Below are 24,597 nucleotides of genomic sequence, written 5' to 3'. Positions count from 1 at the left end.
CGCGGGCGTCGGGCTGGCCTGGTGGGGCCTCCGAGGACCCACCTGGCTTTAAAGAACCCCCGCAGCCCGACTGTACAGTCTCCCCGAAGCCCTCCGGGCAAACGTCCAAGCGCGGGTCGGAGACCCGCCTCCCGGCGCGACAAGCTGGGGCCCCGGGGGGCTCACTCGGCTGCGGGCGGAGAAGCCCCCGAGGAAGGTCTTACATCAGCCACCCCACGTGCAGTCGGAGGGAGGGAGNCCCGTGAGTAACTTGGCTCCGGGGGCTCCGCTCGCCTGCCCGCACGCCGCCCGCCGCCTGGGACCGCGCCGCCGGCCTCTGCCGCCAGCAGACCCCTTCCGACGGCCCTCGCTGTGCAGGCCGGGACGCCTCTCCCCCCTCCGCCCCCGCCGCGGAAAGTTAAGTTTGAAGAGGGGGGAAGAGGGAAACATGGACATGAAGAGGAGGATCCACCTGGAGCTGAGGAACCGGACTCCGGCAGCTGTAAGCAGAGCCCCCGTCGAGCGCCCTCTCCCCCCCGATGACTTGCATGTAATGGTGGCCACCTGCGGGGCCCGGNCGCGGGGATTAACTCTTTGGCGTCCGCGGGCCCCCGCGGCCGTCTGGTGAAGGCAATGGGGTGGGGGAAAGCAAACTTTGAGCTCCTCGCCCGCCGGGGTCCTTTCTCGGAGGAGCGCGTGTGCGTGTGGCCGGCGGCGAGGGAGGGAGGNCCGTTCCCCACCCCCGTTCTTAAAAGGGCAACGTCAGGCGGCCGCCTCCGCCCGGGCTAGGCAGCAGGGCTACGGGCGGGCCTCGGCTGGGTTCGCGGTCCCGGCGGTCTCTGTCCCCGCACGTGCTCCGGGGAGGCCGGCACTCGCCGCTGCGGCCGCGTGAGCGGCGAGCGGGCCTTTGAGAATCGCATCTTTCTTCTCTACCCCTGCCCTCACGGCGGTCGGGCGTGGGGCCATGTTCCCCGGCGCCCGCGCGGTATGGCCGCGTCTCCGCCAGACCGGGGCCTCCGGTGAGTGGCGTTCTCTGGTTCTGGGGAAGTCCTCCCACCCCGCCCCAGTCGAGCGATGGGCGCGCGTCGTGGAGTCAGGTAGCTGTGGGTAATAAGTTGCTAACTTGTGGAAATTTATAAACCAGGGTTCGCCTGGTGTCACCACAAGTGGGGTACCGGGTGGGTCGCCCCGAACGGCGCCCCGTGCGTCCCCAGAGGACCTGAGGGGGATGGGCGTCTCAGCTTGGCACCCCGGGTTTTAAGGTTGAGGTTTGACCAGAGCCGTCCCTTCGGTCCACAGTCAGACATTTTGTGTCGGCCACGTGCTAGTGTGATGAACGGTTAAGCCTCCTCGCACCCTAAAACTTGAAGAGTTGTGTTCCCTTTTTGAGTTGTTAATTGCATACCTTTGCGTTATTACTGCGTAGCTGCACCTTAGTGCAGTGTGGAGTAGTTGGATTTAGCCAAAATTTCTAAAAGCATGCACATAGATCTTAAAACCGCTTTAAAGTCTAGAATTTGAATTCTTTGTCCGCAAACTAAAGGGCTGTTAAAGTACTCTGGAAGAGCAGTGTTCCTCCCATTAGGAAAGCACAGCTGGGATGATCCCACTGTATGGACTTTTTTCACATACGATATCTGGTATGTTCCTCTTTAGAAATAGTATGTATATAGGTTCAGGTTTTAACTTTTCAAGTAATCCGCTTAGGCCTTACACTCTTGCCAAAGACAGGCCAGAGTCATGTGATTGTTTCATTAACATTAAATTAGAAGTCAGTTTATCCTTGGCACTATCCCCGTCGCAAGAACTCAAAAGCAGCAGGTGATTAGTGGCTAGTGTATTGGACAGGACTACCCTACAGCAGTCCACTGGTTTTTAAATAAATATTTGAGTACCAGTATTACGGCAGGGCCTGGAAAAGCAGGGTGAACTAGACAAAGAGCAGCCCCTTTCATTCTGAAGCCTCAGAACCCGGTGGTGCCTGTTGCACTGGTGCAATTCAGGGGCCTTGGGAGTTTGCTGGGAGCCTGCCAAGGTTGGGGGATAGGTAAAAAAAAAAAAAAAAAAAAAAAAAAAAGGCTGCCCTAGGGAACCTGAGGAGGAGACAGAGACAGCAGGAGTCAGGTTCTTAAGAAAGGAAAGCTTTGACCTTAAACTGAAGGCTTTTCAGGAAAAAAAAATGCTGTGGATTTTGAAGGAAATTCTCAAAGAGGAGTTAAACAGTGTTTTGCACAAAAGAATCATGCTTGAAGCAAATGAAAAGTTCGAAGATGACGCCTTTATCAGTCACATGGCTATTAGGGTTTGTTGTGGGGCCAGCAGTTACAGAGTAAGTAGGCTTGGCCTCTGGGATCCAGCAGGCCCTTGTCATTTGGGAAAAGAAAAAGAACCTTTCTTCATATCACCCTTTCATGTTATGTAATATGGACAGGAGGCTCTTAAATGCATGCATGGCATCCCGTGGTTGACTTTAATATTATCAAGTGAGAAGTAAGACTTTGAGGAGGGTGAGGGTTTAATCACAAATGTTTTTTGGAGGTGGTTTTTTTTTTTTTTCTTCCTTTGGACCAGATGGGCTTTTATTTGTGTGTGGCTTTGTTTGGTTTTTGTTTGTTCTGAGTTTTTTTTTTTGTTTGTTTTTTTTTTTTGGAGGTTTGAGCATGTCCCTGGTAACACTTTTACCTTCTTGTATTCCTTGGCCAGAGTACATGAGACCAAGATAATAGGTTTAGTTCCCCTATGACTATATCCTTATTCCTTGTAAAACAAGTATGCACGTTTCTTTAAGAGGGGACTTGCAAAGAAATGTATACTTCAGTTTTTTTCTAAGACCAAAAGAGTTCTTGATATCAGGTGTATTTTCTTAGTGGACAAAATGGCTAAGATAGCATTTAAAACTAATCCACATAAAGAATAGAGATCACCATTTAAAACTATACCCAAAGATAAGAAATACTTTATACAAAATATTTGTAGTGTCCGTTAACTTCACTTAGAGCAAATTGTGCAGTGCTACAACGTACTGTATACACTAGAGAAATTGGTAGTATTTTCAGATGTGAAATGGACACTGGCATTCAGTAGTGAGATGTAATTTAGTTATGTTCCAAAATGGGAAAAATAGGTGTTCTTTATGTGAGGCTTTCATCCTTCCATTACACCAAACATGGCACTCTTTTCCAGCACCTCATTAACTATGCATCTAGGGACAGTTAGCCTTGATGTTAGTTAGCTGTTTGAGTTTTCCGTTCAAAGTTAGAAAGCCCGGCAGGTCCGTGGTTCACAGTGGATGCCGTGGGGGACTCCGGTGGGGGGTGTGCGAAGACGAAGCACTTCCCACCCATCATGAGAGTAGTCTTTCCTTAAGAGATGCATTTCCGTTTTCCCCACTTTTATGCCTTTAAAAATTTTTTCCCCAACTTTTACCATCTTGTGTCTACTAATGTAATTTTGAGCACAATGGGATCTTCTGATTAGTTGCTATGCAACTATGGTTTTTTTCATGTTATAAGTATTGTATCTAAATTGAAGAAAAAATTAGGTACAGATAAGCCAAAAATACTAGATATAGATAAACAAAAATGGGATGGGCATGTGTGAGATTTTTATCATCTAGACATTCTGGTGTATAGTCTACCAGAATGTTTATTTTCTTCCAAAATGAAATTCTGTTAATGCGGATATTATCTTCTTACATAGAGTAAACTTCTTTATCTCTCTGTCGCTGTTAACTTACAATCTTACTGTTAATGTCTGCATAGATCATAATTTATGGGGTGGTTAGAAGGGTTTTTGCCCCTTTAAATAGTACTGAAATGAACTTCTTGTAATAAGAATTTCAGTCTTCTGTCAAATGGCTGTCTATAATGGTTCCTTCCTTTACCTACCCACCAAAAGGATATGAGTTTTCCTTCTTTCATGTTGACAGTCCTGTCACCTAAACACAATTGAGTACCACTAATACAAATTTGTTCCACTGTCATGTTGAAAACATTTTAAAATAATGGTAAGGTAGAAGGTTTGAACATTGGTTAACTCAGAAGAATAGAAATTGGCAAGGATGGCAGAAGTTACTTTTTCTACATTTTTGGATTCTTTTACTTACTGCAATAACCATGTATTACTTTTCTAATTAAATGAGTTGATAACTCTATAATTCGTCCATACCTTTACTCCTCCTGTTATAATTAGAGAAGATCACCCAAGCAATTTAAACCAGGTAGGTTCTGTGTTGTGTTGTTTTGTTTGAGTAGCCAGGAGAGTGGGAAGTGAGAGCAAGTTGGAGACGGTGAAAGGAAAATTGCTGGACTTTCTCTGACCCCTAGCACTAATTGCCATAACATGGCTATAGTATAGTTCAGGTTTTTCAGTGAAAAAGTACTAGAAAACAGTAGTTTTTCTGATAGTTGCAGAAAACTAAAACAAGAGTTAAATAGGAAATAATATGGATTACTTTCAGTTAAGTGTTTATACTGAATTCATGTTTGAAGAAAGAATCTAGTTTAATTAGAAAATGGTGGATGACGAGTGAATTGGCCTTAAAAGTCCACCTATCTTCAAGCAGAAGGCCAGTTAACTTTATCTTGGACCAAACAGCTCCTTCTGACTTGTACACACAAATATACAAGTGCCTGCCCAATCTTCCTTCCTTAGATAGAAGCTCTGGGAGGATTTGGAACATCAAAAGGAGAAGCTGGGACCTTTTTTTTTTTCTTGATTAGAATCTCTCATTTATTCTGAACCTAGATTGAGAGGCCACAGGATTATCTATCCCCAACTCCCTCTCTTCCCCAGTTGTTATCTTCCTTGCAGGTGAGTCAGGATCCCTTCATAGTCAGCAAGGTGTAGGGCTGTAGGGGAGGCTTAGTTTTCTCAAATGCTGCTGGCCCCATGCCTGAGAGCAGATCCTTTTACCATGCTACTGTTTAGAGCTTTAAACAGGCTGGAAGAAAGCTGCTGAGGGTTGGCTTTCCAGACCGGTCATCCTTAGGCTTAGTCCCAAGTGGAACCCACCTGTGGCCTCTGCTTTCCTCAGTGATTCCCGCTCTGTTCCCATTCCTCAGTGGCTGGTCCTCCTACTGTGCCTCTCTGTTCTGGTGGATAGCATGCTTTACTACATCTTCCTGGAAAGGTCAAGGGGTATGCCTTCTCTGTTGAGCCATACAATCCTCTGTCCTACTCACCTCAGTAAATTGTTACCTTCTTCTCATAGAGAAAATTAAAGGTCTCAGGTGTGCTTTCCCTGAACTTCCTGCTCTCCTGCTTACAAGCTCCCCTACACCTGTATCCATCCTGGCCTTCTCCATAGGAAGCGCTTCCTGCCTCCAACAAGATAGAATGATCTATCTCATTTTTAATATGCAGTTCTTAGTGTTGTGGTTGAACATCAACTTTTTAAATGTGATGATCTGTGTTTTTTATGGCTTGTCTGTTTTTTGTCCATGCTTTTGGGTTATTTTTTCTCACTTAGCTTAAAAACAGTATCCTCAAGCAAAAGATAAGTAAATGCAAATACCTAAAATTTTCATATATACAGAAAGATCACGTTCTGGATATATGTTTAAATACTTAAAAAAGTGTTTAACAGGTTGGTTGCCATTTTAAGTAAGGAACTCAACTCAGTAACAGAGACTCTAACGTCTATATTCTTTTATCTAGCAATAGATTGTGAGAAGAGAATCCTAATTACAAAAGAAATTTTACTGAAGATATTTTGCCATTATTATGATAGGGAAAATTAGAAGTATATTCAACCGGATTGTAAAGTAATTTGTGGTACATCCATATACTTTAATGTTTTTAGCCATTTAAAAATATTGAGTCGTTATGCTGAGTAATAAGAGTTTTATCTTACTATATTTGAAATATACAAAGGAAGACTGAACTTATATACCAAAATATTAATACTGACAAACATAAATATTCCTTGCATTGATGTGATTATGCTTGTGATCTGAAAGAGGTTCTCTTTATTATATCCAGGTTTTCTTTTGTATCATCTGCTCAGTCCCCTACAATCCTGACACAAATCCTGATATAGTACTCTGACAAGCCTGCAACCAGTTTTCCTCATTTAACAGTTGTGAAAGCTCTTTCTCATACTGAGATATAGTGGTAACTAAAACAGACATCACCCTACCCATCATGAAACTTGAAGTCTAGCAATGACTTTTAAAATCTTTATTCTTTAATAAATTAACACCATCATTGAAATGCTAAGTAAGTTTAGAGAGCAAGGTCTCCCAGCCACTCACTTTCTCTTCCTGAGAGTTTCTGTACTTATAAGAAAGTGAATGTGTGGTCTATTACATAAATGACAATACCCCCGCACCCCTTGTGCCCATTTTTCATCCCACAGTGTATCCTAGGAATAAGTCCCTTGTTGATGGGCATTTAAATTGTTTTCTAAGTTTTCAGTCCTTTTTTCAATAACTTCTCATGCCTTATTTCATAAGCCTTTACATGTGTTTGAAACTACTACTTTACCATTGGTACCACTCCCAGTTTTTCTCGGGTCTCTCTTTCAGGATCCTCAGGGTTCTGTCCTTGGTTCTCTTTTCAGGAATTCCATCCTTCCACTATTGTTTCTGTCCTGATGACTCCAAATACAGTACTGACCACCTACCTCCACGCCAGACCACATTCCCAAGGGAACCTTAAACTCAGTAGCCGTCCTGGTATTCATTACATCCACCCCTCAGAAAGCTGTTACTGCTTATTTCCATCTAGCTGCATGGCTCCCATTTCTGTAAGCCAGAACCTCAACTCCCCTCCATCATCTTCCATACCCAGCAACTAAACATGCAGATTTGAACCTTTAACATTTTTTTTCCTCCCAGTTCCTTCCTCTTGATTCCTGTTCTGCTGTTTGGTTCAGCAAACATGTTTTAATTCACATTTGAATCTTCATGGTAGTTTTTGATGACCCTAGTTAGGGTAGAATCTTACAGTTGAAAGAAATATCCAAGAGGTGTTTTCACACAGTGACCTGGGAGGCAATATGACTACTGCTAATTCCCCTTTACTTGGCTTTTGGCATATAAGTGTCATTCTGTATAATTTGGATCTTCTGTCAGATAGAGTCATAGAAAATCCCCCAAACCAAGTGAGAACATTTTAGTTGTAGTTCTGTGTTAGGTGTGTGGGCAATTACAGTTGACTATTTTTATGATTTGTTGATTTTACTTTAAAAAAAAAATACAAAAATACATGCTTATAAAAAGTTCAGTACATATATGAACAAACAGCCGAGGTAGGTCCCTGTCATACCCCTACTCCCTTTCCCCAGAGATTACTTTTTTAGCATTTAGTACCTTCCAGGTGCTATTCCTCTGCAGCTCCCATGCGGTGTGTACTGTTATCTCTACTTTGCAGATGAAGAGCTTGAGGCACAGAGAAGTTAAGTGAGTGTTCTGAGATCACAAAGCCTGTAAGTGGTAGAACCAGGATATGACCTCAGGCATCTGTTTGTAGAGCCCACCTCTCTCTCATTTGACACCTTAAGTTTTCAGAAATGCTTATTTTCCTTAAAAATGCTGGGGAAATGGCAGAGATGTGTGAAGAAATGTGGAGTGAAGGAAAGAAAGACTTAAAGGTGTAATAGGCCTGCATGCATCCTAACTGAAACCAGGGCTTGTGAGGAGGAAGTAGACCACCGGGTAGGGAGAAGTTGTGGTGTGTTGTGGGTATCACGACTCTAAATCTGTTTCCTTCTCTGTATATGGGGGAGGGTGTTGTGATGCAAAAATAATGAGTAAGTTCTCTGTAAATGATAGCAATTACCAGAGTACTATCCTTGGATTTTACACTGGAGGATGAAGACCTTACTAGCTCATATTCTCATTTTAGAACTTTGAGCATCTTCCTTCCATATAGCTGCTTGATTACTGCTATCAAACATGGTAGATTCACTGCAAGAATGCCTTTGGCCGTTACTTTGCCGTTAATTCTAATTTGCATCACTGTAAATTGACCAAAACATGTTAAGAGTTGCAAGTTTCAGAGTCAGCTACAGAGCAGAAATGGAATAGGGATTATCATGGTAGATATTCACAGGCTCTTTATTAGTTGATCAGCATTTAAAATCATGGGGCACCTGGCTGGCTCAGTCAGAGTATGCGACCCTTGATCATGAGGTTGTGAGCTCGAGCCCCACTTTGGGCTTAGAGCTTTACTTAAAATAAACTAAAATCTTCAGATGTGATACTCTTAGGGATTGGAATTCTGAATTTCAGGATCCACAAAGGAGAAAAGGAATCTTGGGAAAAGGAATGAGGTAGATACAGTTTCTTCTCTTGTATCTTAAGAACTGTACTTTCTCTCTCTGGAAAGTCAAGCACTTAAATCTTTATACCATGGTGTAACATTCCATCCTTGGTATCTATTAGTATATTGTTACTAAAGGCTTAATCATTTTTCATTTATTTATAACTGTGATCTCGGTCTAAATGGAGGTTGCCCCTGTATGTGGGTGTTTTTGCTGGGTGTTTGTGGTTGTAGTTTTTGCTTCTTTATTTTATGTATGTTTTTGAAAGCTTTTTTTTTTTTTCTTTTTTCTTTTTTTCCCTTTGTCATTCACAGGTTCGAGAACTTGTTCTGGACAATTGCAAATCAAATGATGGGAAAATTGAGGGCTTAACAGCTGAATTTGTGAACTTAGAGTTCCTCAGTTTAATAAATGTAGGCTTGATTTCAGTTTCAAATCTTCCCAAACTACCTAAATTGAAAAAGGTAAGTCCCTTTTTCTTTAGCAGTAAAAGAGAGAACATTCTGAGAAGGGAAATATATATGATTTTACTTGTAAGGAAGCATTTAGTGTAGCAGAAAGCACATGGCCTTTGGAACTGGGCATATTTGGGATTGAACTCCAGCTCTATCATTTCCCTGATGGGTAATCTTCTGCAAGTTACTTAAATCTAAGGCTCAATTTCCTCACCTGTTAACTGGTGCTACCACCTGACCTTATGGAATTGCTGTGATGTTTGGAAATAGTACATGTTGGATGATCAATAAATAGTGATGAAGAATAATTATTTTGTGAATAAGTTACTAATTGCTATAAATTTGTTGATATAATGTTAGCTCTGTATGGATGCTCTCGTTTAGGAACCACAGGTGCCTCTCACCCTTCATGTTTTATGCTTGTTGATTAAGGGTGAGTTTCAGTAAAGACTTCAGATTTGTAGTCTGTGATAATTCAAGACCATTACGTATTCTTAATGAGAAACAAAGTTTAAAATGTGTTGTGATTAGGGGCACCTGTGTGGCTTAATTGGTTAAGCATCTGACCCTTTATTTTGGCTCAGGTCATGATCTCACAGTTCATAGGCTCAAGCCCCACATTGGGCTCAGTGCTGACAGTGCCGAGCCTGGCTGGGATTCCCTCTTTCCCTCTCTGTGTGTGTGCCTTGCTTGCACGAGCACATGCACACTCTTTTTCTCTCTCCTTCAAAAAAACAAACAAACAAACAAAAAAAACCATTAAATAATAAAATGTGTTGTGACTGCAAGAATTCACTATAATGAAGCTACTGTATCTCCCTATCCTAACTGATGGTTCACTGTTCATACTTTGTTGGTCTAGTTATAAGCCAATCACTGCTTCCCACCCCCCAACCCTACCAATTTAAAAAAAAAAAAAAACCCTCAAGGAAAATGTTTTCTCACGTCCTTGTCCAGGTACCTGTCACAGAGCTCCAGAATGTCAAAACTGGAAGAAACTTTGCTCTTCTAGTCTAGTTCATTATTTGTAAGGATAGCAATAGACCCAAAAAGGTATAGTAACTGGCCTAAAGCCATCTACAAAAGAGGTTTGTACTAGAGCCAAAACTAGAACCCGTATCTCCTATTTCCTAAAACATGCCTTTTATATTGTATAATAAAAGATATGTGGTCATGTAAATATTGCAGAATTTTCCACTGTTCTGTGTTCACTTTATTAGGCAGTGTAAGCAGAACTTTCATCTAAAAGTACACATAGAATCTGTAATCAGATTTAGGCAAAATGCAGATAGGCTGTTCCTCTAGCCTGTTTGAGTCCTGAGAGGAGCTTGTTTTGGGTTAAGTACATGAATTAAAAACCAGAAATGTTTTTTACTTATTTGCCTTAGGTAATAAGTGCTCAGGCAGTCCTCAGAAGTTTTAGGTAACTTAGCATTCTACAGAAAGAATAATCCTGTTACATTTAAATTGGCTAGTTGTTCCTTCTGCTAAGCATCCACTTTAGTGGACATGGGTTATTGGTGACATTGGGAGCTCTGATTCACCTGTTGACAACTGATGGCTTTCTGGTGTGTATCTACATAAACTTGATGCAGTATGATTCTAGTGTGTATTTTGTGTTCTGTTTTCCTAGCATCCTGGTACATTTTCCTGACGTACTATGGTCTGTGTACTGTCAGACTTACTCAGAAGAGAACTGAATCAGTGACTACCTATATAGGCTTTATCAAGTCCTTCTGAAGTCTTGTTAATCACTTCCTTGCAGAGTTAGGGAGGAATGGAGAGATTTACAACTCAAACTTATAGGCAGATAAGATGTTCTTACAACTGATACAGACTTTATTTTCTTTCTGTCCTAGAGCACAGATTATTTTTTAACATGAAACAGTTTCTGAAAGAAATTTTGTTGTATAAATGTCACAGGATTCCTAAATGTACACATTGATTTCATTTCAAAATAAACATGTCACTAAATGTTTTGGCAGATTGCCTTGTTTCTCTGCTCCCTAAGATAGTCATGCTGAAAGGATACGAACATTACATAATACGTGATATTCCAACCAACCAAGAGAAGTGGCCTCTGTTATTGTTTTGATTTACTAAAATCTCAATAAAGCTAACACTTGAGTCTTTGTTGATTATAGACTTGTATTTTTAAATCTAGACCATGACTATATAATTTGACTGGACTATCCCATGGGAACGAAAAAATGAAATGTTGCATTTTCCTCTTCTGAAATATTTAATAACACCTAAGTTGCAGGCTTGTCTTTTAAATTCATTCTTTCAACAAATATTTAGGTTTTTAAAACTTCTCTGTTCCGCATCATGTAGTTTATTTCATTGCACGCCAAAGACCAAATTACATGAAGTTTTCATGCTATTCTTTATATGTAACAAGGTGGAAAAGGCAAATTCTTCTGAAGCTAGCCTGCCTGGCTTCAGAATCCTCCATCACCACCATAACTGCTTTGTGATCTTGGCCAAGTTATAAGGTTGTCTCTGTAGTTTCTTTTTCCTCACCTGTAAATGCGGGTAATAATTCCACCTACCCCATAGGCTTATTGTAAAAGCAAATGAGTTCATGTATCTCTAGTGTTTCAAACATTGCCCGGCACTTAAGTACTGTGTAAGAGTTAGATGCAGTTACCATTGTTGTTGGCACTTAAAATAGAGAATTGAGACCAGTTGTATAGCCTGAGTTTTCTCATCTACAAAATGAAGAGTTTGAATTATATGCTCTCAACTGTCTAACTTTTCCAGGCTCCAATTTCTTTCACTTCAGATTCTGATTCCTTGGTGAAGGCTCTTTCCTTCATTGGCACACCGCTTGCTGTGCTACTTGACCTGCAGCTAAGAAATAAGAGTAGGTTCTTATAAAGGCTAGTGCCGGCTTTATGCTAGAAGTGGCCTCTGGGGAGTTGGTTTCGGCAACCCTGAAGCTCTTGCTCCACTCACTTTTCTGAGGTCATGGAGCTTCTTGAAGGGCTTGTTTTGGGGCCTACCCTACTTCTGAAGGCTCCTGCCTTCAGAGCAACATTCCCTGGTGGCTTCCAGGTATGGAATCCTACAATGTGTCAGAACTCTGCAGACCAAATTAGGTTTCAAGTGGGCATAGTGAGCTTTGCTTGGCACGCAGAAGAAGCTGCTTAGAATGCACAGACCATTTACCCATCCTGGCAGGTATAGAGTATTGCAACTTCTCAAAGAATTCTAATTTGCTTTGACCCACTTTTGAGGTTAGAAAATGGATTCACTGATGTTAGGGGCCAGATCTTGAGCAAACTGTTATAATTAGCAACTGGTTAAGGAACTCTTAGCTCCTTACACAACTCTTCTTATCCATCCTGTTTCTCCTCCTCCTCTGAAATGTTCTTGGAATCTGCAAACTGCTTATCTGGTTTAATCACATAGAGCGAACAAACATGCCCTAATAGAAACAGAGATTTTTTGATCTTGATAAGAATTTAAAAACAGTATTTGCTACTTAATAAGAGTTTCTCTGTGTGTATTTGTGTGTATATTGTATATTCTCTTGCAGCTTGAGCTCAGTGACAATAGAATCTTTGGAGGTCTGGACATGTTAGCAGAAAAACTTCCAAATCTCACACATCTAAACTTAAGTGGAAATAAGCTGAAAGATATCAGCACCTTGGAACCTTTGGTAAGTATGTGAGAATTTGGAAACCAGGACTTATTGGTCATTTTCATTTTCATATTTGTTTATAGGGAGGGAAGTGTTGGGAAATAGTAATTGATCAAGAAAGTGGTGGTTCATATGATAATATTTTCTATAGAAGTTTTAAAGATCTAGTTAGTAACTAGGCCTTTCTAGTTACATGTTTTGTGGCTTTGCTCTCCCTACCTGATACTGTTCTGGTGTCCTTAAAAGGGGATTTCTTTTCTTTTTTGTCCTTTTTAAGTTTCATATATTGACCATAGCCTTAAACATTTATCTTAATCTTTTTTCCCCAAACTGGCCAGGCTATTCTATACTGTCACATTTTTATAGAAAAAGCTGTTCATACTGGGTGGCATATCTGAATTGTAGATGGAACTGGCAAGGACAGCTCCAGTAAGTTTTAGGTCTTCTAACTGATCTTGTGCCCCAGCTGGATTGCTATTGCCTAAAGTTTTGCATGGGAACCCCCAAATCCTCCTCAGTCTTACGTACTGGGATAAGCTATGAAAAGTTAAGTTTAAGTGCCGTTTGGGTTATAGGCTTGCTGTGTGACCTTGGGCAAATTGTTTCTTCTCCCTGGGCCTCAGTTTCCTCATTTATGAAGCAGGGAGGATAATAATCTCTACGTTACCTTCCTTTAGCAGTTCTGAGATTAAAACAAGGTAATGCACTTAACTCTGCTTTGTAAGTTGGGAAGCTGTACTAATGGGGGTCCAGTGGTAGGTTGTAGGCCAAAAAAAGAGCTGGAGAGAGGTTAATGCAAGGTATGGGGCAGCCTCCCAAGCTATTCTGTTTGGCTGCCACCTGGAAATTTCTATGAATTTAACATTGTTAAGTGACTGATTTCCATAAATTTGGCATATAGAATTCCATTTTAATAAGGCTAATGGAACTCCCAACTTGTTTCATACTACCCAAAGAATCCTATGGCTTCTTACTGTTTTTGCATATACATAAAGTTAGTGTTTCCTTCCCTTTGACTTACCTTGAAAACGTTAATGTGGAGAAGTTTATGTAAGCAGATAGGAGGTGTCTCAAGATTTGGAAGAGCAGAACCCAAGAGGATATAAAGCATCTTTCTCCATGATCTCTGTTTTGATGTCACAATACATGAAAATATTTGGGTCTCACATCGCTTGTACAGAATGCTCTGTTGGTATTTCAAGAAAAGGAAGGTAGAGTTAAATTGTGACTTCTTTTAACAAAGGATTTCCTGCTAGAATTATAGCATCTTTTCCCTCCTAATCAATAATTAAGGGTCTACTCCAGTGTAAGCTAAGTTGCCTTTTATTGAGTCCCTTTATTTTTTATGTTTCATTAAGTGGACCATGTATAGCTCATATTCTCTCAAATGTTAGGAGCCTGTTTCTCAGCTTTGTTTCATGAATTTTGTCCCCTTTTTCTGTTATAGATACATCCAGGTACTTGGGCTCCTTCCTTTCTACTGGTTCCATTCTTTTCCTCCAAACCAATCCCCATCTCCAATGTTTAAGCAAACATTTACTGAATTTTGCTGTATTCAAGGACACTAACATTTTCCCAGTGTGTCCTCCTACAACCCAGAGAAAAGAGAACAGCTGTCCCCCTCTTAGAGATGAGGAAACCAAGTTTAGAGAGTTTAAATAATTACTCAGTGGTCACAGATAAATAGCAAACTAGGGATTCAAATCCAACTCTTCCATTCTTTCCACTGCCCTTGGGACCTGTTCTTTTTATGTACAAATTTATTTTATACCCATATTGACTTTAAACTGGGAATTCCAACAGGAGCACTAAATTAAATGCTGGTGTCTCCCAATTGACAGGCTACATCTAAGCCTTTGTTGTTATGTGTCAATGCTAGGCCTATCGATTCACAGTCACTGTGAGCATAAGAACCCCTTTTTTCTAGAACAGAGTGCCACAGTACCCTCATGTTGGATGACCAGCTGTTGCCTAATTCTTGTGCCAACCGGAGTCCTCTTTGATGTTCTACCAGAAGCTTTTGTTGGTGTCATAGCACACAGAGACAGAGCAGAAGCAAACCTTGCATGGGAGTTGTTTTCTTGGGCGTTCTGACCTGGTCGTTGATGAATAAGGGCCCTTTGTGGTTGTGAAAATCTCAGTCCCCCAGGACCGTGAGGAATGAGAAATAATCATAGTTGTATTTACCATTTTTAGAGGATCTGCTAAGTATCATACACTGTAGTAGGTGCTTTACATGTGTTGTTTCATTAGTAACCCTCAAAAAAACATTTCTATTAATAGAATAGAAATAACATGGCCCTCAGTTTACATATGAGGAAGCTGAGGCTTGGGAGAGTCCGAATCCCTTGTCCAGAGTCACACTTAGCTAGCCAGTGACAGAGCCACAGTGCTGCATACCCAGGGCCATCTGGAAACGCCTGGGCTCCCACCATTCTCCTAAACTTGTTCAGATCTCTGGCGGGTGCTAGGTAGCTCTCCTGAAGTTATATCTTGGAATAAAATAAAGGTGTAGGAGAAGGTGAAGAGGGGGGGGAATGTTGGGTCCATTTTGTCTTCTGAAAGTTTTCTTCAATGGGAAAAACACCATCCTCATCCTCATTAACCACGTACATTTTGAACACCGTCTACTTTGAGCCCAGTTCTTACAGTCAATGCAATGATTGTGAATGCCTCTGCTTGCTACAGGGACATTAATCGAGAGACAAAGAAGGCATCAATTCAAACTTCCTTGGACACCTTTTTTAAGAGACCTGGGCCATCCAAACCATCCCCCAAAGCCTTTCTAAATTCTAAGAAGGCAAGCAAAATTATTGTTAATAAAATGTTTAATGTTTATTATGGCTAGCCTTTTAGTTTTAGGCCAAATTTCTGGTATGGTAGCATTCTGATTTTGGGGGTTTTTGGTTTTGGTTTTGTTTTGTTTTTTTAGCAATATTTACACATTTACATTGGGGTCCTGAATAATCTGTGGGTAGTATATTTTGGGCCTTAAAGCGCAATTTTAATATTTTAAACAATTCTAGAGTACTACAAATACTTGGAATTTTGTTGTTATTTGATTTCACTTCGTTTTCTAGTATACTGTTTGGCATATTTGAATTATTCATAATGGGTCCGTAAGTAGCCAAAAACCTCACAGATACATGGAGTTTCAGTAATAGTTGAGCCTTGGAGGCCTGTCTCCTGTGATTGTAGATGGAATTAGAGAAAGGGCCTGAGGCACTGTAGAACATTAAAGATCAAGGGTTGTATGCTTTTTTGTGCATCTGTTCCCTGGGTATAATTTTTGAGAAGTAAATGGCTCTTCCCTTGAGTAAAGAATTTTTAGACTTTGGGAAAGCTGCCTAAATGTACTTGTGGTTATATCTTAGCTGGTATAGAGTCAACCTTTTTTTGTGACAAGAAGAGTTTTCCAGTGTGCCAGCTAGTTGTCTGGGACTGTATTTCTACATATTTTCCCTCTTCGGCAAGAAGTCCTACCTGGAGGTCAGGGTCCACTCAGTGGGGAACCTAATCTGAAAGCTATTCAACATAAAAGCAGCTCTCCCTATCATTAGAAGGTCTGGGGACAGCTTTCTTACGACCTCAGGGGACTAACTTACATAAGCACATTATTTGATCCATAAACTCTTGGATCATTGTACCTTGGTATTTTGAGGAATGCATTTGCCTGTTGCCGTAACCCTGCTCCGTGTTCCCTGCCTGGCTTTCTCTTCCCAAGGGCTGCACAGTGAAAATAAAACAAGTGTGGGAACCTCTTCCTTGACTAGGAAGAGGAAGATTCTGTAAGTACAAGGGTCAGGCACCCTTTTCTCGACAGGGCCAGATAGTAGACCTGTTGGGCCTCAGAGGCTATATGGTCTCTGCTGCAGCTACTCAGCTTTGCCATGATTCTAGCACAAAAGAAGCCATACGTAATACATAAACAAGTGAAGTGGCTGAGTTACAATGAAACATATTTTACAGAAACAGGCAGTGGACCAGGATGGGCCAATTGCCTTTTCCAAGGCCTGCTTTAGGGCAAAGATTTTTAAGTCCTTTTGTAATTCTCCAGAATTACTCAGATACCTCACCTCCTGAAGACAAGGGTTTTTTTCATCTGCATTTCTTCCCAGGTCCTTGTAAATGTTGAAATAGTTTTCCCAGCCTTTAGACGATGTTTATATTTTGCAACTCAACTTCATGCAGAGATCCTCTTAATTTTTTTGGTGATAGTACTACTTTCTCAGAGAATACCAAGCTTTTTCTCCTGATACAGAACCATTAAAAGTGACATTTATGAAGCTATGTGTCATGTGCCCTGCAGGCTTATTGGCCGTATTGTAGAGGGCTCCAGGTTACATACTGCTTCATGTTTTGTGTTTGCTTTTTAAGCACTTGCCCCTCTTCTCCTAAGAGGCTCTGCTGTACTTCCTGCTGCTCTCCTTACTTGCCGGTAGTATACTACCTCTGCCCTCCCAATGTCTTCCTTTACCTTGGGTCACAACTTAGTAGGGCTGGGATAGAAATACTAGTACACAGTATAATAAATGAATCTCTGAGTAAAATACACGGCCAGTTTCTTACCCACTTTGGCTACTCCGAGCACTTTCCTTGGCCCAAGCTCTTAGATCTCAACTATTTTGTGTTTTAGATAGAAGACGAAACCAAAGTTCTAAACAAATGAGGTTTTGCAACTGAATTTCAGGGTTTGGTAAAATCAGAAGAATTTTACATCAGAAAGGTCTGGTAATAGCATCGATCTTTCCCCCCAAAATTAAAAAAGAATAATTTTCCTCTCCTGAAGTTTCAACTCTTAGTGCCCCCTCCTTTTCCCCAGCCTGTACTACCTCCCCCCTTCCTGGAGAAAAACTGTATCACTACACTTCGTGGTTTATTCCATTCTCTAGTGTTTCACATCTGTGTCTTTGAATAGAAATCTCAGCTGCCTTAAGATTGAGTTGATTTTCCCATCCCTGTCACCCCAGAGCTTTGAAGACTAGGCTTGCTATCCAGCAAGTTCTACTGACCATTGGATTACTTGGATGTTAAAAACTTAGTTTTGAACCAAATTTATTAAAACTGTGATTAGTCTCATACTGTGGAAAAAGATCCAGTTTAAAAGATATTTTTCAAATTTGTTTTTCTTAAAACTAGTAATGCTGCCAGAAAAAGACCCAATCTCTGAGAAGGTAGATAAGGTAGATTGTAGAAGCAAAAATCTAGTGACCTACGATAAAGGTTGCAAAGGACTTGAAATTTTTTCCTGAGTATAAAGCTGAGTTGGTAGCAGCTAACTGAATACAGAGCCTAGAATTTTACCTCTTTGGGAGATGGGTTTTGTTGCTTATGTTCCTTTGGTTTAGAAAGTATGTTTTTTGATCCTTTTCTTCAGAAAAAATTGGAATATCTGAAAAGCCTGGATCTGTTTAACTGTGAGGTTACTAACCTGAATGACTACCGAGAGAGTGTCTTCAAGCTCCTGCCTCAGTTGACCTACCTGGATGGCTATGACCGAGAGGATCGGGAAGCCCCTGACTCAGATGCCGAGGTGGATGGTGTGGATGAAGAAGAGGAGGATGAAGGTGAGTGGCCATAACATCCAGTGAACCGAATTTCTGCCTTTGAAAGGTCATGATAAAAGCTCTAGAATGTTCTTGGTATTGAGAAAAATAATATGTATGTGTATAGGCATTCCCTTAATTTGGAATTAGGACTTCTGTTGAATTTTAAGAAGCTCTTGGGACATTGAAACCTTCAAATGATTCAAAATAAAAATGGTTTGTTAGCTAGTTAGCCTTGAATTTGGAGAGATCATAGACCATGCCCTAACATATTGAAGTAATTGTGGTTTACCCTTTACTAAAAGGACCATCATCTCATGTCTCCCTGCCTGTTCTAGTTATTCCCCTTTCTTGGTTACTGTCTGACTTAATCCTTACAAACTCCGCTCTGTCAGCACTTGCAGATTGTACTTCCTGATGTCCGGAGCTAGGTTAGGTTCCTTTGCATGCTAAAGCATCTCTCCTTTTTTTCTTTCATAACCTGTCACTCTCCGCTGTTTTTATCCCCTTCGACTATGCTATTATGATCTTATTGGGTAGGAACTATCTTTTTATCTTTATTAACAAGGCCTAGCACTTTGTAGATACTAGGTACGTGTCCGTTATATCCAAATGTAAATAAAACCGCTTTCCTGAAGGACTTGTGCTTTCCTTGCATGGTGATTCACTGAGGCACTCAGGATAGTTTCTCATCTCTCCACCGACTTCAAAGGAAACAGGGTGATCAATTTTCATGTAAGTCAGCATGAAGAAAACTTACTCTCCTAGAATTCCTGAGGTTGCTGGAATCTGTGGTATTGTATTCGAAGCATTATATTAAATGTCTTTTTCTTTAAAAATAAAAATCCACAAAAAGAAATGTTCAAAAAAAGTAGAGGAAGAAATTTGTCAGGCAGCCTGGGTGCAAATTGGTGGTGTAGTACTCTGGTAGCACTTCTGCAGTTTTATGGCAGCTTCGAGACAAGGTAATACAGGATGGGATGTCGGTTGGTAAAGCGGACACAGAATAGGACATCTCCCTTGGTTCCAAATGTTCATTCACTTAGTCCCTTTACTGCGGTTCTCTGTTATTCCTGAAAACGATGTGTGCCTTTTTGTCTCTTTAATTGAGCTCACCTTAAACAGGTTGAATGGCCCTCTGTGCAGGAGCATGTAAGAAAATTACTTGGAGGGTGGAGAGCAGCTCCTGAGAAGGAGTATCAGTCAGGCAACAAATTTGGGCATTTCCTAGGTGCCAGGCATGGAGGTATATAGTTTTGAAGGTAAAAATCAGACATGGTTCCTGTCCTCTTTGTGCTTACTGTCTACTGAGAAGAGAAAAAGTGTTAAATAATCACAAGTGGAGTAAAGCATGGTGCTTACTGTCTACTGAGAAGAGAAAAAGTGTTAAATAATCACAAGTGGAGTAAAGCATGAGATAGTCAAGAAGCATCAGCTGCTTATATGGGAGCATGTGAGCTGGGATTAGGAGGTCTGGTGAGTCTATCTTGAAGAAGTGATGTTTAGGGGTACCTGGGTGGCTCAGTCGGTTGTGCGCCCAACTCCCTCATTCATTCATTCATTCATTCATTTTAGAGAGATAGCGAGCATGGGAGGGGCAGAAAGAAAGAGGGAGACAGAATCCCAAGTAGGCCCCGTGCTGTCATCGCAGAGTGTGATGTAGGACTTGAACTCGGGAACTATGAGATTATGACCTGAACTGAAACCAAGAGTCTGATGCTTAACCAACTCAGCCACCCAGACTCCCTGAGCATCCAACTCTTGATTTCGGCTTAGATTGTTATCTCATGGTTTAAAGGGTTCGAGCCCCGCGTTTGGCTCTGCACTCACTGCTCAGAGCCTGCTTCAGATCCTGTCTCCCCCTTTCTGGCCCTCTCCTGTCTGCATAGTCTCTCTCAAAAAGAAATAAATGATTTAAAAATTAATTTTTAAAAAGTGATGTTTAACTGAGACCCAAGGGTTTGGATCTGTTACCTAAGTAGAGAAGAAAGGGAGGAATATGCAGAGACTAGGAAGCAGGACAGCACAGCAAGCTTCAGGACCAGGAGAGGTAAGAACTGCTTGCCTAGAGGCCTGCACTAAATGGAGCAGAGACACAGAGGGTGCAGGTACCTCTCAGCCTGCCTCTTATTTCCCTCTCTTCACCGGGTTATTACGAGTGTCTCTTTGGTTCCTCATCTGGCAGCTGGCTTTATGGTGGTGCCCTTACTTCAGAGAAGGAACTCATTTATTTACTTTGGGAGGAGGTTAACGTTTTACTGTGGAACATTTCAGACCTAGAAAAAGATAGAAATAATACTGAAACGAACTTTCATGTTTCCATCATTGAGCTTCAACAATCCCCGATTTGTGGCTGATCTTATTTTATACATACATATCTCTACCCACTTCCCCCTTATTTTGAAGCGAATCCCAGAGATCATATCATTGTGTCACTAACTGTTGTAGCGTACATCTAGTCCACCAGGGCTCCTGGTCTCCAGCTATAATGGCACCGGGATGGACAAAGGGACTGAGTTGCAGCAGCCTGGGAGAAAGGGGACCACCGAGGTGCATGGGTTTCCTGGACATCGGTGTAGCCCAGCATTTGTTCTGTAGCCCAACCTGAAGTGCCCCAGCACCTTAGCAGATGTGCCTCGTGGGCCATCAAGGGTATTTAATGAATACCTTTGGACTGTTTTCAGAAGGAGAAGATGAGGAGGACGAGGAGGATGAGGATGGTGAAGAGGAAGAATTTGATGATGAAGATGATGAAGATGAAGACGAAGATGTAGAAGGGGAAGATGATGAAGATGAAGTCAGTGGGGAGGTTGGTGCAACTATGTTTGCTGCTCTGTTTCCTATTTGTAGTTAAAAATGTGGGCGATTTTATTTTGTTTTTTTTTTTTAAATGTTTTGTTTCTAGGAGAGAGAGAGAGAGAGAGAGCGTGAGCAGGGGAGGGTCAGAGAGAGAGGGAGTCACAGACTGAAACAGGCTCCAGGCTCTGAGCTGGCAGTCAGCACAGAGCCTGACGCGGGGCTCGAACTCACGAACTGCGAGATCACAACCTAAGCGAAAGTTGGATGCTTAACCGACTAAGCCACCCAGGCGCCCCTGTATTATTTTTAAGAAAAAGGAAAGAAAAGGAAAAGGACTTCTGATGCAATTAGTGAACTTGTAAATAGACTATTAACAGTATGATGGATTTAATTTGTGTTCCCCCTTTTAGTAAGTACTAAGTAAAATGCTTGGTTCTACGGGATAAGTCTTGACCCTTAAACTTATTGGGAGGAAGTAATGGGTTGAGTGTTCATTCCGTAGGATGAGAAAACTGAAAATGTTAAGAGCTGATGGATTATCTGTCCCTTCTGTTGTGTTGAAGGAGAGGAGGGCATGTTTACCAAGTCTGAACTTGTTCTTACATGTTGAGCCCAATTCAGTAAATATTCTGTGCTTGCTGTTTTCAAGATTTGGGGTTGCAAAGTTAAACAAGAATGTGGTCCTGCCTTGAAAGAGGAGATAGTCTAGTTTGTGGGACACCCAATAATACAGTATCTCTGAGGAGCCGTCTGCCACAGAAGGACAGGAGAAAGGACTGACCTAACTTTGATAAACCTAAGGGAGGTCGTGAAGACAGGCAAAGAAACTGAAATGTCATCAAAAAGCATTTTCCTTTGTAGTACAAAAAAAGTAAGGCTGAACATTTATGTAATATCATAGGTGTTTAATGAAATTATGTTCCTAAAAGAAGCTTTTTATAAGGACAGGAATACAGAGTTTTGTCCAAACCTGTTCTAAAATTAAAAAATTTTAGGGGCGCCTGAGTAGCTCAGTTGGTTAAGCATCTGACTTCAGCTCAGGTCATGATCTCACAGTTCGTGGGCTTGAGCCCCATGTCGGGCTCAGACCCTGGAGCTTGCTTCTAATTCTGTGTCTCCCTCTGTCTCTGCCCCTCCTTGTACTGTCTCTACAAAAGAAAAAGAATAAACATTAAAAAAATAAAAAACTTTTTAATCATTTCTCAAATTCTCCATTATAAATAGTATATTAAAAGACATCTGGCAAATAAAATGCTTCCTTCTGAAAAGCAGTTTTTAAAGAAAATTTTAATTCAAGTTTATTAAGAGAAATGAACTGATCTCAATTAAAGATTTTTCTCCTTGGTGAATTTTTATATTTATTGGCAAATTATGTTTTTCTCTGGACATCTCAGCTTGGCAAATCAGCCTAATAGTGGTTGCTACTTACTGTTCTTTAGGAGGAAGAATTTGGACATGATGGAGAAGTTGATGACGATGAAGATGATGAGGATGAAGATGAAGATGAAGGTGGGTCTAATGCATGTACTTTGGTCCTCCTAAGTTAAAAGTCATGGGGAAATGTCCATTAATTTAGAATTTAAAAACTACAGAGAACAAAATAAAATTCCCTTTGCCCTCGTGGTCTTCCTAGGCTCTTACATAGTCCTGTCAGTGAGCCTGTGCTGGCGCAGACCTCCTGCTGTGCGGTGATTAATAATGCCTGTCTACGGGCAGGAGGCTGCCCTCAGTCCCACACTTCAGGTGTGTTTATAGACCCCAGCATTTGGGTTACTGCCAGACATGAGATTTCTGGTTTTGGAATTCTTTCTTTAAAAAAACGTCTATCTAACTGGATCATATTTTTTGCAGAATGTATAAATAGCACCCTTCTAATTTTATTACTGTTAATTCCTTTTCCCTCCCACAGCCAAAACTTTGAGTGAAACATCTGTTTATTACTCATTGAGAGTATAGATTCTCAACCTGTGTAGGTTTCAGAGCACTAGATTATCTGCTCTGCTTTCCATTGGTTCAGACTTTCTCAGCATCTGCTCTCTGTGCCAGGTACTGGACCAAATTTACACTGAATATAATAATTGGGGCCCAGTACCTGCCTTCAAGGAGCTTCATGAAACATAATGCAAATTAGGTAATTTTATTGACCTAGCCATGAATTTTTACCAGTTGGAAAAACCAGGATGATGTACAGGTATTTTTGGCTCAAATACCTAAAAATTGTAAGAAATATGTTTTGAGTTAATATTAACTAGCTACAGTTTGAGTCCGCTTTTAGACAGCAGCTTAAAATTGAAAAAACTTTGCTGTCATTTGAGATGCTGCTGTGCATTTTGCTCTTTTTAAAATCAGCAACCTACCAGTTTGGTTGGTCTTAACATTTTTTTCAACTCCCAGCCATCAGAAGTTTATTGTTGTTACCTCTGTTAGCAGTAACTTAAACAAATGCCTTTCCCATTGTCTCAAAGTGAATTTCTGTTATTGTGCAGAGGAGGAAGAAAGTGGGAAAGGTGAAAAGAGGAAGAGAGAAACAGACGATGAAGGAGAAGATGATTAAGATCCCAAATAACTTGCAAAAACAGAACTGTTCAGTATTGGTTGGACTGCTCACATGGATTTGGTAGCTGTTTAAAAAAAAAAAAAAAAAGGCAGCTGTGATACAAACCCCAGGACACCCACCCACCCAAAGAGCCAAAGAATAGTTCCTGTGACATTCCACCTTCCTCCATTTAGTCCCTCTTGGAAATTCACCACCAAGCTTGGGGACATCACCCCAACAAAATTGTAAGCGTTTGTTAGGTTTTCGTGTAAGACTCTTGCTGTAGCGTGGATAGCTGTGATTGGTGAGTCAACCGTCTGTGGCTACCAGTTACACCGAGACTGTAACAGCATTTTTACTTTCTGTACAACAAAGAAGCTTTGTAAATAAAATCTTAACATTTTGGGTCTGTTTTTTCATGCTTTTCTTTTCTTTTCAATGAAATTTTTTTACATTAGGACATTTTATGTGTCAACTGCCAAAAAAGTATTTTTTAAGAATTTAAGTGAAATAAACACGTTCCTCTTTGGTAAAGTCTAGTTGTATGCTTACATTTTTAAATTAGACTTTAATTGTAAGCTCATGTTGAAACACTACAGAACTGGTTTCTCTGGCATTTTTATGTGTTAGTGGTTGTTGAGGAAATGCACAAGTGCATAGGATCTTTGAACACTTAAATCTATTTTCATTTCTCTAACTGTGGGAGTAGACTTTATTATTTGTTTATAAATGATTGCTTATTTTTGCGAGAGAGAGAGCCACACATGTGAGTGGCTGGAGGGTCAGAGAGAGGGAGATAGGATCCTAAGTGGGCTCTGCACCCAGAGCGGAGAGCCGGATGCAGGGCTCAAACTCATGAACCATGATATTATGACCTGAGCCAAAGTCAGCCACTTACCCAACTGAGCCACCCAGCTACCCTGGTGGTAGACTAGTTTGTTTTTTGTTTTTTAAATCATTTATTTTTGAGAGACAGAGCATGAGCAGAGGAGGGGCAGAGAGAGAGAGAGAGAGATGGAGAATCTGAAGCAGGGTCCAGGCTCTGAGCTGTCAGCAGAGCCCAATGGGGGGCCCAAACCCATGAACCGCAAGATCATGACCTGAGCTGAAGTCAGACACAACCAATTGCGCCACCCAAGAGCCCCTAGACTTTTTAAAACAACGTTTGAAATTCAGTGTTCCGGAGCCTCTGAAAGCCAATACAAATGTTAGATTCAAATAATAGATGAGTTAAGGGGAAAAAAAAGTATAAAGGAACAGCCTTACTCTGGGGTTCTGAGAGATCCTAATTCTAACTCTGCCTCTGCCACTGATTTCCTCTGTAACCTTGTGTTGACCTCTGGATCACCTCCCAGCCTGTAAAATTGAAG

General features: G+C 41.1%; 1 protein-coding gene across 1 annotated transcript; it reads left to right on the top strand.

Moving 5' to 3' along the window:
- The first annotated feature begins 244 nt into the window (after positions 1–244).
- Positions 245–23,632, top strand: ANP32B (acidic nuclear phosphoprotein 32 family member B). The gene is made up of 7 exons (XM_077756115.1): positions 245–481; positions 8,560–8,709; positions 12,242–12,364; positions 17,724–17,913; positions 20,577–20,701; positions 22,131–22,200; positions 23,178–23,632. Exons 1-7 carry the CDS (start codon positions 428–430, stop codon positions 23,243–23,245), a joined length of 780 nt encoding a protein of 259 aa, XP_077612241.1. The 5' UTR covers positions 245–427; the 3' UTR covers positions 23,246–23,632.
- The last annotated feature ends 965 nt before the right edge of the window (positions 23,633–24,597 follow it).

Source organism: Crocuta crocuta, unplaced genomic scaffold (genome assembly GCF_008692635.1).
Source record: "Crocuta crocuta isolate KB4526 unplaced genomic scaffold, BGI_CrCroc_1.0 scaffold431, whole genome shotgun sequence".
NCBI lineage: Eukaryota > Metazoa > Chordata > Mammalia > Carnivora > Hyaenidae > Crocuta > Crocuta crocuta.
Note: the sequence above shows the minus strand (reverse complement) of the source record. Positions and strands in the feature narration are given on the sequence as shown.

Bases quoted from the DNA above. Each gene is read 5' to 3' on its own strand.
- ANP32B (XM_077756115.1), top strand. From the start codon at position 428: ATGGACATGAAGAGGAGGATCCACCTGGAGCTGAGGAACCGGACTCCG. The intron at 12,365-17,723 runs GTAAGTATGTGA...CCTTTTCTTCAG, and splicing joins TCAGCACCTTGGAACCTTTG to AAAAAATTGGAATATCTGAA. The intron at 20,702-22,130 runs GTTGGTGCAACT...ACTGTTCTTTAG, and splicing joins AAGATGAAGTCAGTGGGGAG to GAGGAAGAATTTGGACATGA.